At 43.3% G+C, this 13,820-nt stretch overlaps 1 protein-coding gene across 6 annotated transcripts in view; it reads left to right on the top strand.

Moving 5' to 3' along the window:
• MARK1 (MAP/microtubule affinity-regulating kinase 1) overlaps nt 1–9,560 on the top strand; it is an 81,201-nt gene extending 71,641 nt beyond the window's left edge. For 4 of the 6 annotated variants that reach the window (XM_015425381.1, XM_015425380.1, XM_015425383.1 and 1 more), the window contains 3 exons: nt 2,776–3,030; nt 5,347–5,391; nt 7,506–9,560. In XM_015425381.1, coding sequence (XP_015280867.1) covers nt 2,776–3,030; nt 5,347–5,391; nt 7,506–7,860 — 655 coding nt within the window. In that variant the 3' untranslated portion in view covers nt 7,861–9,560. The remainder of the gene's footprint in view (nt 1–2,775; nt 3,031–5,346; nt 5,392–7,505) is intronic. The other 2 variants (XM_015425385.1, XM_015425382.1) reach the window with 1 other exon arrangement.
• The last annotated feature ends 4,260 nt before the right edge of the window (nt 9,561–13,820 follow it).

The following is a 13,820-nucleotide window of genomic DNA, read 5'->3' as shown; positions in this document are numbered from 1 at the left end:
AGTGGTCCGACAGAAGACGCTTTGGAAGAATGTGCCTGGGAGCCAAGAGGGGCTCCAGAGGTAGATTGACTCAAAGCTGGTATTTTTGTAACAGATGCAAAGAAAAGACATTTTCCCAGTCACGGCTGCTACTGTCCCCTTTGCTACTTGGCAACTTTTAGGAAGCAGTGTGGGCAAAGGAACAATAGAATTAATGAGAGCTGCTGTTCATATGTAGATTCATACTAACCAGTCAGTTGTTTTGGCTTCAGGTTTCTCTTGGCATTTATTTATAACCAGGGTGAGGAGCCCGCATTCCCGTGGGTTCTGTTTTATAGTGCCTATAGTGTGGAAGTGTCATCATGGATTTATTGATGAGCAGTTGAACTTCACAGGACTGATTTTTGGCCCTGCCAGAAGAGGCAGGAGCTCTTTATTATGCCCTGCCCTGCTGTGCCCACCCTGCTGGTTCCTTCCACACAGGGGTGGGTGTGGAATGGTGCCCTTGCTGTGGAAGGAGCAGCAAGCAGGGTCAAGGTAGGGGGTAGCTTTCTCACCTCTGATCCCTATGCTGCTTGCTGCTGCCCCCCGCCCCCATCATGTTGGCACAGAAGTTCCAACAGTTGTGCCAGACTCCCTCACAGCGTGGGAAAAAACCCCTTTCCCCTTCACAGCTGAGCCACAGGGCTCAATCTGCCGCTACACAGCTGTGAACTGAAAAGGGGGTCTATTGAAGGGGAGCATGTAGAGCAAAGCACTGTAATTTTGAACATGGAGCTCAGCTCTGCCCACAGCCACTATGCATTTCCCCTTTAAGCCAGCAGAAAGCAGGGTTTTCATTTGCTCCAGTTTGGGGGGGGGGAGCCTGGAAAGCCCCACACATCATCCTCAGAATAAGCACAACATTGTGTAGAAGCTGCCCCCCAAAGCAGCTGATCCCAACAGGGCAAAATCCCTGTGTAGAGGTAGCTCTGGTTGCTGCTACTGTTGTGTATGTAACAATTAGGGCTCTTTTTCTGGAAAAAGAGGTGCCGGAAGTCTCAAGAGGGAAATGAAGGGGGGAAACACGGGATTCTTTGAAACAATATTATTTTCAGGCACTACAGACTTACCTCAACTTTAAAGCAGTTTCCAAACTTTAAACATGTCACCAACTTCCTCAGTTCTTTTTCGGGTCTTGCTTTTGGTGCCTAACACTGAATGATGACCTTGAAGCAACCATGTTTTAACATACTTTGTTGGATCAAAGACTAGGGATGTGCTTTTGGTTCGGTCAAACTGAATAAAAACCCAAATAATACCTGTTCGGCGTTATATGAGCATGCCGAAAGCCAAATTGGATTCTCTGATCTGATTCGGCTGGCTGAATAGGGATTCCCTGAATAGCGCTGAATCTATTCGGCATTCATTTGGGAAACCCTTTGCTGGGGGAGGCATGCTGCAGCGATGTGCCTCCCCAGCAAAGGGAAGGTATTTTAACTTTAGATACCTTCCCTTTTCTCTGGGGCTTGTGCTGCCTCTGCAGCATTGACTCCCCAGCCAAGGGGAGGTATTTTAAGTTTAAATACCTGAACCTGAAAAATACCGATTTTTTCCCCCCATGCACACCCCTATCAAAAACTGTTAAGGGAGGTCCGACAATTTTTATAAACAATAAAGATGTTATCGTTTTGACTGACAAGGAGGATCTTTCTGAAGTGACACTCAGGTTCATCTGGGAAAATCCCCTTTCACACTCACTGGAGGAAATAGCTATTGTATTGAGAGTGCACTGAATCCGAGACAGTTCCTTGGGCATCGCTTCTCTGAATGTTAGATGTTTTCCGAAGGCTTCTTGCCAATGTGCCTATTTCTTCTTCCCCATAGAGAATGTTGTCCCTTGAGTTTGCTGGCCAGTTCTTAGAATCCAGAACTCATTCCATACCTTGACAGTTCTGTGTCTTCTTTTGAAAGCAGTCTTTTGAAAGCAGTGGGGGGAGCCGGCCAGAGAGCACGCAAGTGACATCATGCTTCCCCGGTGCCCCTCATGAACTTTTAAACAGTATTTGAGAATTTTGTTTCCACAAAGAGGTTCCGGAACGCTATTCTGGTGCGTTCTCCGAGAAAAAAAGCCCTGGTAACAATAGTTTAAAATCTGTGCCTGTCCACTTCCATTAGAAAGCAAGGTAGCTGGGGCAAATGGGGCCAGCAGGCAGGCAGTGTGGCCAGCAGCAACAAGTGGCAGTTCATCTGCTTCCCCATCCCCTGGCTAAAAGGAAAGGAGAGCTTGACGATGGGCACCATAATAAGGCTTTGTAGATAGGAGCCTTGTCCTTGGATCCTGCCTCAAAATGCCTACCTAACGCGGCCATGTTTTGTATTTAAGTGTCCCATTTGCCATGGCAGAAATTTTATTCATGTATATCAAATAGCATTTACTTGCTTCTCCCCCCCCCCCCCCCGTTTACAACTCTGTTTTAAGCCTTCCCCTTGGGAAGAAAAATCCCATGTAGCCTCTGAAATAGTGGTGGGACCTAGTATGGGCAGTGTAGAACAAGGAAGTAGAGCTCCTGTTCCTTTGGGAACAGGAGCCTTAAGAGTGTAAAGATTCCCTTCCTGGTCATCTCTCTTTGTAGAATTAACAAGGAGATCTTCAAAGTTAAGTTTATAATCTGCCATATCCCAAGGGTGTCGGCCAGGTTGTGTACCTGAGGACCATGCATGACCTTGAATATCAGTTTTCGATCAGGACAGTTAAGTTTTGAGAACTGATGGTGATACTGAAGGCTTTTCTTAAATGTTCTCCTGCCTTCTCAGCAGTGCAACTCAGAGAGCCCCTGCTGCTTCCCCATCTGCTCACAGTATTAGCACTACCACTCCAGACCGAACCCGCTTTCCACGGGGGAGTTCAAGTCGCAGCACTTTCCATGGTGAGCAGCTACGGGAGCGGCGCAACGCCACTTACAATGGGCCGCCTGCATCGCCATCGCATGAGACAGGCACGTTTGCGCAGACTAGAAGAGGGACATCAACTGGCATTATCAGCAAGATAACATCCAAATTTGTTCGCAGGTTAGTACCATGCATTTCTTAATGTATCCATCTTTCAAGATACCCTGAAGGATTACTTAGGTGCACTTGATTCCTGAGTCTTTCACAAGGTTGGTAGCAGTACATTTCCAAGCATACAATAAATTTTAAGATGAGTCGAAATCTTTCTTGCTTTGTTTTCTTCCATAATTATGTGTTTACCTCTTCAATTTTACTTGTTCTAGATAGTTTGAAAAACCAGGATCTTGTTTTCTCTTGGCTCAAGAAGCTAACCTTATTTTAGGATCAGGGTTCAGAGAATAATTTTGCAAACAATAATACATTGCTAAAGCTAAACAAAGTCTCACCATAGGAGACAGCTTGGAAGCCCCCATATAAGCCCTTGGCTTCTCTGCCCTATGCACATTCACCTATAATGTATTTATAAAGGCAGTTCTTAGTTTTTCCATGCTGAGTTTGAGAACCATTTGACAGCACATAAAATGTCACACTCCAGTCTCCCCACATGTATTCACTGAAAGCAAATGACCATGTTTCTTTTGTATTGCTTTCAATTGCATCTAAACTTTCAAGTTATGATTGCATTCCTTTTTAACATTGTCTGTTTTTCTGTATACAGTAACTTAGAATACATTTCATTGACCTACAACGTACAAATATGTTGTCTAATGTCTGAGGTACTTTTTGCAATAGTATAATGAAGTATATTAATTCCCCAACATGTAATCGGATATACTTAAAGATCAGTATCTCCTAAAGATTAATTTTTGTTGTGTTTTTTTTAAGTTCTTCTGGTAAGTATGTGAAGTATTTTACATAACATTGTGTATAGATGGGATTACACAGCTTTGAGCCCTCAAACCAAATGCAGCTCACCGGTCATATACAATGATAAGCAACAAAGGAACCTGTTGCTTTTGCCACTTGCCTGAAATTATAGAAACATTTGGGTGCGCACGCCCACAAACCTATCAAATCTAGTACATTTTCATCCTGACCTCCTTCTGAGGCACTCGGAGTTGTATACATGATTCTCATTTTATTCTCACAACAGCCCTGTAAGGTAGGTGTGGCTGAGGGAGAATGACAGAATGAGCTTCAGAGTGGCGCTTTGAACCCAGGTCTCCCAGGTCCTAGTCCAGCACTCCAACCACTACATTACACTGGCTGTGCGGCTGTTGTGCTGCGTTTGGCTTGGTGGGTCACATTCTATGTCAGTCTAATATAATATTCTTGTACAGTCAGTTATAATGTTTAATGGGCCAGATAGTGAGTAAACATCTCTTACGTAAACTGGGATGCATCATTTAGCATAATTGTCTGAGATATCTGAAATGTTGACATGGAACATTGGTTTTATTGTATTTAAATTTAAAATGCAATACCAATTAATACAGTGTGCAGTATAAGGAAGCCATCCTCAAATATGTGTAAGAAACACTGATGAATCCTGAGTCTAACAAGGTATTGTTGGGGTTGCCATTACTGACCCCCTAGATAGGTGCAATCTGAGATATCTTCTGCAAACACTGTTGAGAAGTGGTGCCTTAAACAGAGTTAGCACAAGCAGGCCATCATTCTCCCTTGCCATAGCTTCATGGAAACTGCTGTTCAATGGCATACTACCTCTGAAGATAGTGGTCCCCATGTAGCCATTCTGTCTGACAGACAGTTTATAGACCTGATCCCCGTGCTTTTGTCTGATCTTCGTATCTGTCCATAGAGTAAAATATGTCTTGATGTGGGTGAAACTGGGAAATTCCTGCACTTTAATATGCTATTTTCAGGTGTCTTTGAAGGGCCTGAATAGATGAACAAATCACTGGATAATGTTACTGCTGGATGGGCTGCAATACTGTGATTTAAGGGTATGCCAATGTGCAAACTGTTACAGGACTCCTTTAAGTCCAGCCATTACAAGTGTAAAACACCTCTCTGGATTAGGTTCTTGTTGACTGCTGTAGTGTTCTCGCCTTTTTAATGGGTGTAGGGGGAAGAATGGAACCAGACTCATCATATGTGATTATTCTGGTTTTTGAATGTCACAAGGTGGCTATTTTAGATAGCTATAGTGGAAGAGGAAAGGGGAATAGAGACACTGGAACATACCCAGCAGGGTAGAACTAAATTGGGGTTTCATAGGAAGAAATAAAATGCAGCGGTGACAAATACTATTAAAAATCTCAGAAAATGATAATTTCATGCTGAATATTTGCTCAACAGTAATTTTAACTTTGTTCTAGGTACAGGTTTTCTTGACTCTTTTAAATTTATTATTACAATATATATATATTTATCCTTCATTTATTAAAATCTCAACCTTAACTTTGTTTTGAGGGATCCAAGTGAAGGCGAAGCCAGTGGCAGAACTGACACCTCAAGGTGAGGAGCCACTATTAATACTTCGCTGCTAGGTCCCTTTGTGTTCTGAGGTTCATGGTTTTTTAAACTAATATGCAGAACAGAGAGTCTTTTACTGATAAAATATTATGTATGATTTTACTTTCCATTTTCTCCTTCAAATATTACTAAGGCAAATAGCTTTTTAAAACATTCATGACTATGATTCAGCAAGTGTTTTGACATCAGTAGACATCACTGGGTGCAACTGCTTCCAAAGTCTTTGCACAGAGTTTTGTACATATAAGTATTAAAACATAATTCTTCATTGTTTCATAAAAGCATATATTACCATTCTGAGATTTGTGCCAACTTTCCATTAACTCAGATCAATAAGCCCTTTTGGACATTGTGTCCCTTCTCCCAGGAAATATTTTTTTATAAAATGCAAGTAGTCTATCTTGATTCTTTTATCCCGCACTTCTGGAAGTGCTAGAAGCTCTCACCCCTTTGCTAGTAGCAACTGAACCTTCTATCTTATCTAGCTTCTCTGTACATAGTTATCACTAGAAGACCCTAACACATTTTTCTGTCTTTAGAAATACAAATGTGTGTATTATTGACTTTCATGCAGCTCACTACTCCTCAAGCAGCACCTTCTGGTGAAACAACAGACGTGTTTTCCTAGTAGATTTATGTTATAGTTACTGCTGTAGTGACTGAGCATATTAAGGAAGTTTGAGGGGAGTGGTTTGTGGGAAAATACCAAATTACACTTGTGTATGATTCCTGCTTTCATCTTTGCATGGATTAAAGACTGCCTTTTAACACTGTCCATCTCGAGGTTAAAACCTGTCAGTGGTGAAAAGGCACTCAACTAATGTTAGCAAATGAACACTAAAGTCTAGAGAGTGGATCCCCCCATCCTGCCTTTCAAATATATATGCCAGGATGCAGTTAGCTTCTGAAGGTGCACCGGAGTGTTTGTGTGCTCTCATTGAGCTTTCTTCTCCGTTTTTATTGGTTGTGGCTCTTCATCTGAGGTGCCTTCATGAGTTTCCTGTGTTTGACAGGTAGCTAGAGGGCGTGCTTTCAGAAGGGCAGAAGCTCAGCACATGATTGTTTGCTGAATCAATATCTGATCATTTGCATAGACATGTAATAAGCAGTAGCTTTTGTGATGATGAAACATTGTGTTCCTCACTTTACACCCCAGATGACACTCTGGGGTCACTGCTCCCTACTCAGCCATCTAGAATTTAGAGATAGGCATATTGCGCTTGATGGTGTTATCTGATGCCTACTGTACACTACATAATATTGGTGTGGGTAGACAGTTGTGGGCAAGGACAGGGTGATAACTTGGAGCTAAAGAAGCAAAATGCAAAAAGTATGCACAAAACAGTACTGCGGTCCTTTGTGCATCGGCTAGGAAGAAAGTCCCCCTGATCTCAGTGGGATTTACTTCTGAGTAAATATGCACAGGGTATAATCTTGAATAATCCCTCTCATTTCTTCTACATTGTGGCACCACAGAGTAAGTCAGAAAAAAATCTTGGAGAATAGCTCCATACTGGGCATGATTTCTGCAATTGCCATTCTTGCAAGTATGATTTTTCAACATGGGTTGGGGTGCAGCATTCCTTGTGGATCATGTACACTGAAAATATTGTTTTACAGTGTTTTAGCATTTTTTATAAAACTGCATAATAGTCCTATATAACCAGGTTGTTGAAGAGACACGAATATTTTTAACTGACCGTGGAGAGAGAATTGCCTGGAGTTGGGCATTTTAGATAAGAAACGTCCAAAATTGTTCCCCTCACTTTCCAGGTCTCCAGCTTGGAATAGGCAAATAGACTCCCACTATGAAGAAGTATAAACCTAATGGTGGATTGCAGGATGGTTTCTTTCCCTCCCTGCTTTTTACCACATGTCTTCTGTTTTGTGTTATCCTAAGATGTTTTAGAGATGTGTGGCATATTCCAAGTGGTGCAGTCAAGGGAAATCTAGTCATTGACAGCTGAGGTGCCTCCTATTGCAGCTGTGCATGACCAAGGTTATGCTTGAACTGGAAGGATTTTCTAAAGTGCCTAGGACTGAAGTATAGTTCCTATATTTCTTATTTGCGTACTTAAACTTATTTCATCTTTCAGGAGTACTTCTGGGGAACCAAAAGAGCGAGAGAAGGAAGATGGCAAAGATTCTAAGCCACGGTCTTTGAGGTTCACCTGGAGTATGAAAACCACAAGTTCCATGGACCCAAATGACATGATGAGAGAGATTAGAAAAGTGTTAGATGCTAACAACTGTGACTATGAGCAAAAGGAGAGGTTCCTGCTCTTCTGTGTTCACGGCGATGCACGACAGGATAGCCTTGTGCAGTGGGAGATGGAAGTTTGTAAATTGCCACGCCTATCGCTCAATGGAGTCCGCTTCAAGCGAATATCTGGGACTTCGATCGCCTTTAAGAACATTGCATCCAAAATAGCAAATGAGCTTAAGCTGTAAACAGCAGCATCGTTTTTGGGATCAGGGAAGATTCATATGTGATCTAAGCTTACATTTTGAATGTACTGGTTATGCCTAACATTGATTGGCCTGTGAAACTCCCCATGTAGAGACTGTCCCTATTGCAATAAGGTTATACATAGTTATTCTGAACTGTACAATTTAATTCAGTATGACCTATATTAAAAGAAAACTGTAGCTAAAGAAGTTATGTTCACATGTACAGGTAAGTATATTGAGCATTCTGTTCATTTTATGTTCAAAGAGTTGTATAATAAAAAGGAGGCTTAAAAATTCAGATCTTGTATAGTTGCCTAGAGATCTGCACAGAAGAGTGTTTCACTTTGAGTCAGAAAGATCTTCCCAGTCATTATTTACATTTTTTGTGGTTTTTATAATTCTTACCTCCTATCATGCATTTTTTTAAAACTGCGTCCATAGTAGAAATGCACAAAAAATTGTTTTCACAACTGTAGCATGAACAATTTTAGTTATTTAAAAAATCATATATAAAAATGAATTACCAAGTGAAAAATAGATCAGCTTTTTTATTATACATGGGATTTTCTTCTTACACCTTTCACTTTTACCTTCCCTATAGAGCAGTATTTAGTTTGGAAAAAGAAAACCGATGCAAACATGTTTACAGTGTTGGCTTTCAGTGATGAAGAAGGGGGTTGTAGGAGTGTTTAGCCACTGGATCCTTAAAACATGATGGGAAATAGAAATCACATCTTGGTAACATTTTGTTTGCAAATTCATAAATCTTGCTGCCTGGTCAATGAAGCAAAAGAATAGAAGTACTGTTTGTATTCAGCATAGTGTAAAATATTGTTTGCTTTCTTCTAAAACAATACAAATTCCACTTTGTGAAAATATATCTTTGCATTGAGACTGTTTCATAGCACAAAGTAATCTGAAACTTTGACCAGTTGTCAGAGCTAATAAATGCCACCTCAGGAATTAACTGGTTTTGAAATATTCTTCCCCCCTTCCCCTTCAAAAGAGTCAAGACCGCTCCATATACTTTACAGCTAAGCATACTTTGTTTATAACAATAGATTATCACTTCTGTGACTGTACAAATTTTGTTCCCATATATCTTGTGTTTTAATATTTTGCCCCATTTATTGTATTTATTCCCCATCATTACACCTGTAATGTGCAGCTGTGCATAGGTATTTTGCCTATGGAAGAAGGAATGAAATCCTTCATTAATTAGTGATATAAACTATGTAAAACCACTAGTACTTGGTACATTTTAATATTTGTTATTTTGTACTGAATTAATCATAGAGATTGGTTGTGCAATGTTATTTAATGTCGTAATTACTGTAATTTCAACATATGGGCCCCATCTGCACACTCCTGTGAAGATTAGAAAAGTCATTCAAAATTGTCACTTTATAAGTTCTTTTTTAAGCTGTGGTAAACTCTGTAACCCGAAATTAGAAGGCTGTAAGTGTAGCTAAATGTGCCATTTTGAGAATGGCTTTCTGACAGATGGACTTGACATGCTGTACTGTACTGTGATGTAGCTCTCTCTTCCTGTAACAGTTCTGTTCTGAAATGAACGTGTATTGTTGCCTTAGAAAAAGGATGGTGTTTTGGCAAGAAAGAACTGTACCCCTTTTTATCTGGTGTTCCTTTAAAAGAACAACTTTTTTTTTGACGGAAGTCATCCTAATTCACATTCACTGATGCACTCTATTAAAAACTTACTTGAACTGTTCTTATCCTGTTGTCCTTGTGCTGCTGAATATTTTGAGGCAAGTGCGAGGAGGGTAGCAAAGGGAAGGGGAAAATAAATATATAAAATCAACCCAAGTGTCGCCTCTGGCAGGGAAGAGGGTTTCATTTCTTTCTAGAAGTTGTTGTTCCATTAATGCCCCCCTGGGGTGGTTGTTTTTCAGCTATGAATTAGGGGCTTCAGTCTTCTAACATTTGCCCATTCATTCATTCATCACATCTTTGTCTCACTCATTCTCCAGCGAACTTATGGTGATCTATGGATGGTGATTATCATCCTATTTTATATATTAAAATATTTATTTCACACCTTTCCTTGTGGTTCAAGGTGGCTTATGTATCACAGTTAACACTATTTTCCCCTCACAACACCCCTGTGTGGTAGGATAGATTGATCAGGAGAGAGGCTGATTGCTCCAAGGTTACTCAGTGAGCTTCAGGACCCAAGCAAGAATTCAAAATAAGGTCTTCCGAGGCCACTACAGCACATAGCTTACTTAGTTATTAAATTTGTTTGTCTTTTACCCTACATGGCGCTCAATATATGAAACTGTAGCAATAATAAATTAAAATCAAGTCAAATGCTTTGGTTCATAAGACATTGTAAATGTTCATTGCCCACCCCAAAAGTTAACCCCCCCGAAAGTCAGTCCCTTAATGGAAGTGTGAATACATCTCAAAAAGCTTTGGCATGCCAAAGCCTGAGGTGAAGGGGGTACAGGATAGGTTTCAGGACGTACACACATTCATTTCCCTCTACTATCCACTCTGCTCAAGACAAGTTTTGCAGGATTTTGAAGTTCCACAGTAACATCTCTGAACAGAGAGTAGCAGGGTTTTAAATAACTAGGGGCAAAACAAGGCCAATGTCAATGCAGCCTTATTTATTTGTTTTCACTGTTTCTGTGCCACCCTTCAGAATCCTGCTTACAATTAAAATATCTCCCTTATATATAAAAGCTGAATGGTGGTGGCACTTCTCTAGAACATTCCACGCGCTCCGGAATTGGTTGGCGCCCTGGTGTGTCACTCAGAATCTGTCCCTATCCACTGGCTGCATTGCTTGAGTCTCGCCTCCAACATTCTAAGTTTACTGTTCCTCTCCCCCTGTTTGCTGTTCTGAGGTAAAATGTGTCCAATCTCCAGGTGAGGGCTGGAGATCACTCAGAATTACAACTGCTTTCCAGATGGCAGAGATCAGTTCCCCTGGAGAAAATGGTGGACTGTGTCCTTATATCCTGCTGAGATGGCCCCTGTATGACAGCCAATGTGACGTAGCAGTCAGGGCTTCAGAGCACGGGAGAGGCTGCAGGTGTGTGGGGGATGGAAAGCTGAAGAGTGAGGGGAAAATAAAGGTAGGTTGATGATTGGCTGGGAAGGAGATAGGGTTGCCAACTCCAGGTGGGAAATTCCTGGAGATGTGAGGGATGGAGCCTGGAGAGGGTGAGGTTTCAGGAGGCGTGGGACCTCAGACAGGCACAAAGCCATAGACTCCACCCTCCAAACCAACCATTCCCTTCTGGGGAACAATTGTTGCCAATCTCCAGGTGAGGGCTGGAGATCACTCAAAATTAAAACTGTTCTTTAGGTAGCAGAGATCAGTTCCTCTGGAGAAAATAGTGGACTCAGTGTCATTATACCCTGCTGAGGTCGCCACAGCAAATTGGCAGCTTGCATCATTCTCCTCTCCTCCATTTTATTCTCTCAACAATCCTTTCAGGTAAGTTACGTTGTGAATATGTAACTGGCCCAAGGCTTCCATGACAGACTGGTGATTCAAACCTAGATCTCCCAGATCCTAGTCTGAGAGTTTGACCACTAGACCACACTGGCTTTTGTGGGGTGGCTGCTATTGAACCATAGCAAGCAGCCAGGCCTGAGTGAGTCATGCAAGTCAGGTGGTAACAAATCACCCAGTGGCCGCTGCTGGACCTAGAGCCAGTAAGTCATCCTTTAATGGCCAAAACAGCCCTGGAAAGGGTCCTGCCTTTTAGTGGCAGAAACCAAGGCTTGAAGGCTGGTAGTACTGTTGTGGTTGAGGGCATTCATTTCTTAAAGCTAGAAGCACTGCTTCTGTTTTGGGAGATTTAAACTCCCCCCCTTTAAAAGATTTCAGATTTTCCTGCCAACTTGGGACTTTTTCAGGTTTGTAGAAAGATCTGTCTTCTCGATGGCTCCAGTCTCGGGATTTAAGTATTCACAAATCTGTCTATGTTGAGAATTAGATACTACAAGTGGAGCCCCGCAAGAAACTTGCAGGATGGTAATCCCATTCCTCACACCTTTGCTTCCTCCCCTCTCCCCTTACCTCTTTCTCCCTTCTGCCCTCCTTTCTTAATCTCTCTCTCTCCCCTCCATGTATGTTACTTCCTCTCTCTTTCTTATCCGCTGTTTTTCTGCTTCCCCACCTCCATCACTCTTTCTCTCTCTCTGCCCCCCCACTCTATCATTCTCTCTTTCTGCCCCCATCACTCTCCCAGCCTCCTGCCTGCTGCTTCTCCCCCCCCCCCCCCCAGCAGTGGCAGCACTCTGGGAATCACAATGAATCTCCCAGCTACAGCCATCAATTCACCTTAGGGCTGCCATCTCCAGGTTGGGAAATTCCTGGAGATTTGGGGGTTGAGCTTTGGGACAGTGAGGATTGGGGAGGCAAGCAACCTCAGCAGGGTATAATGCCACAGACTCAACCCTCCAAAGCAGCCATTTTATCCAGGGAAACTGATCTTTGTCACCTGGACAACAGTTGTAATTCTGGGTGATCTCCAGCCCTTGCCTGGAGGCTGGCAATGGTAGTTCTTGTGGTTTGGAGGGCGGAGTCTATGGCATCATACTGGTCTGTAGTTCCTTCCCTCCTCAAATTCTACCCTCCCCAGGATCCACCCCTCAAATGTCCAGGAATTTCCCAGTCTGGAGTTGGCAACACAATTTCCTTCCCACCCAACAGCCAACCTACTTTTATCTGCCTCTGTCTTCAGCTGTCCATCTCCTCACTCCTCCCCCACAGCCCCTACCTAGGAAAATTACAGTCTTCCTCCACAGTGGGGATCAAAGCAGCTTACATTATTCTCGCCCCCTTTTCATCTGCACAACAACCCTGTCAGGTTGGTTAGGCTGAAAGTATGTGACTGGTCCAAAATCACCCAGTCAGCTTCCACTGCAAGATAGGGATCTGAACCTGGGTCTTGCAGACCCTACTTTGAAGCTCTTAACTGCTGCACCTCACTGGCTTTCATAGGGTGGCTGCTGATGAACAGTAGCAAGCAGCCAGGCCTAGTTGAGTCATGCAAATCAGGGGGGACCTGGCAACTTTAGACTACTGCCAGGCCTAGGCTGGCCAGCCTCCAAGTGGGGCCTGGAGACGGCCCAGAATTACAACTGGACTCTAGACAGCAGATGTCTGTCTCCCTGCAGCGAATGGCTGCTTTGGAGGGTAGATTCTGTGGCATTATACACAGCCGAGGCCTCTCCCTTCCCCAAATCCAGCCCTCGTCACAGCCCACTTCAAAATCTCTAGGAATTCCCCAGCCTGGCACTGGCTCCCTCCCTGATGGCCCTGGCTCCTGCCCTGAAAGCCAAAATAGAACTGGAAAGGGGCCCTCCCCCCTTCCCCTCCTTTTACTGACAGAAATAGTTAGAAGCCCCCCCCCCCCCACAGTCTAATCTCTCACCATTGATGTCTGGAGTTAGTTCCCTGCAGAGGCCATTTCAAAAGGTATTGGGGGGGATTCAACCCTCCCTTAAGAGATTTTTTTTGGATTTTTCTGCAGCCCTAGGAAGACCCATAACTATGTAGGAAAAGCTGTTGGGAGAGAGTGAGCCCTCTGTTGGCAGAAATAAGTATCCACACAGGGGACAACTTGGCTATCTCTCTTCTCTCTTTATATATAAAGCTCATTTTGTGTGAGTCCTGGAACACACACCCACAGGCTTTGGCCAGGAGACCTGTCGATCACAAGGTCTCGCCATCTATTGGTGGCTGCATTGGCAGGGTCTCGCCATCCATTGGTGACTGCTTGCCCATGTGTTGTCAATGTCCCACCCACCCTCTACCAGAATCGCCGCCCAGCCTTTCCGCCTCAGTAAGCTGCAAGGCGGCAGAGGTGGCATGTGCTCTGGCGGCCGAAAGGGCTTGCTTGCCCGGCACCCTGCCTTCTCGCCTCCTTCTCCCCCACCCTGGCGGCTCTTCCGCCCTCCGCAGCGCGCCGCCTGCT

This window comes from Gekko japonicus, unplaced genomic scaffold, assembly GCF_001447785.1.
Source record: "Gekko japonicus isolate JY-2015 unplaced genomic scaffold, Gekko_japonicus_V1.1 scaffold153, whole genome shotgun sequence".
Lineage (NCBI taxonomy): Eukaryota > Metazoa > Chordata > Lepidosauria > Squamata > Gekkonidae > Gekko > Gekko japonicus.
Note: the sequence above shows the minus strand (reverse complement) of the source record. Positions and strands in the feature narration are given on the sequence as shown.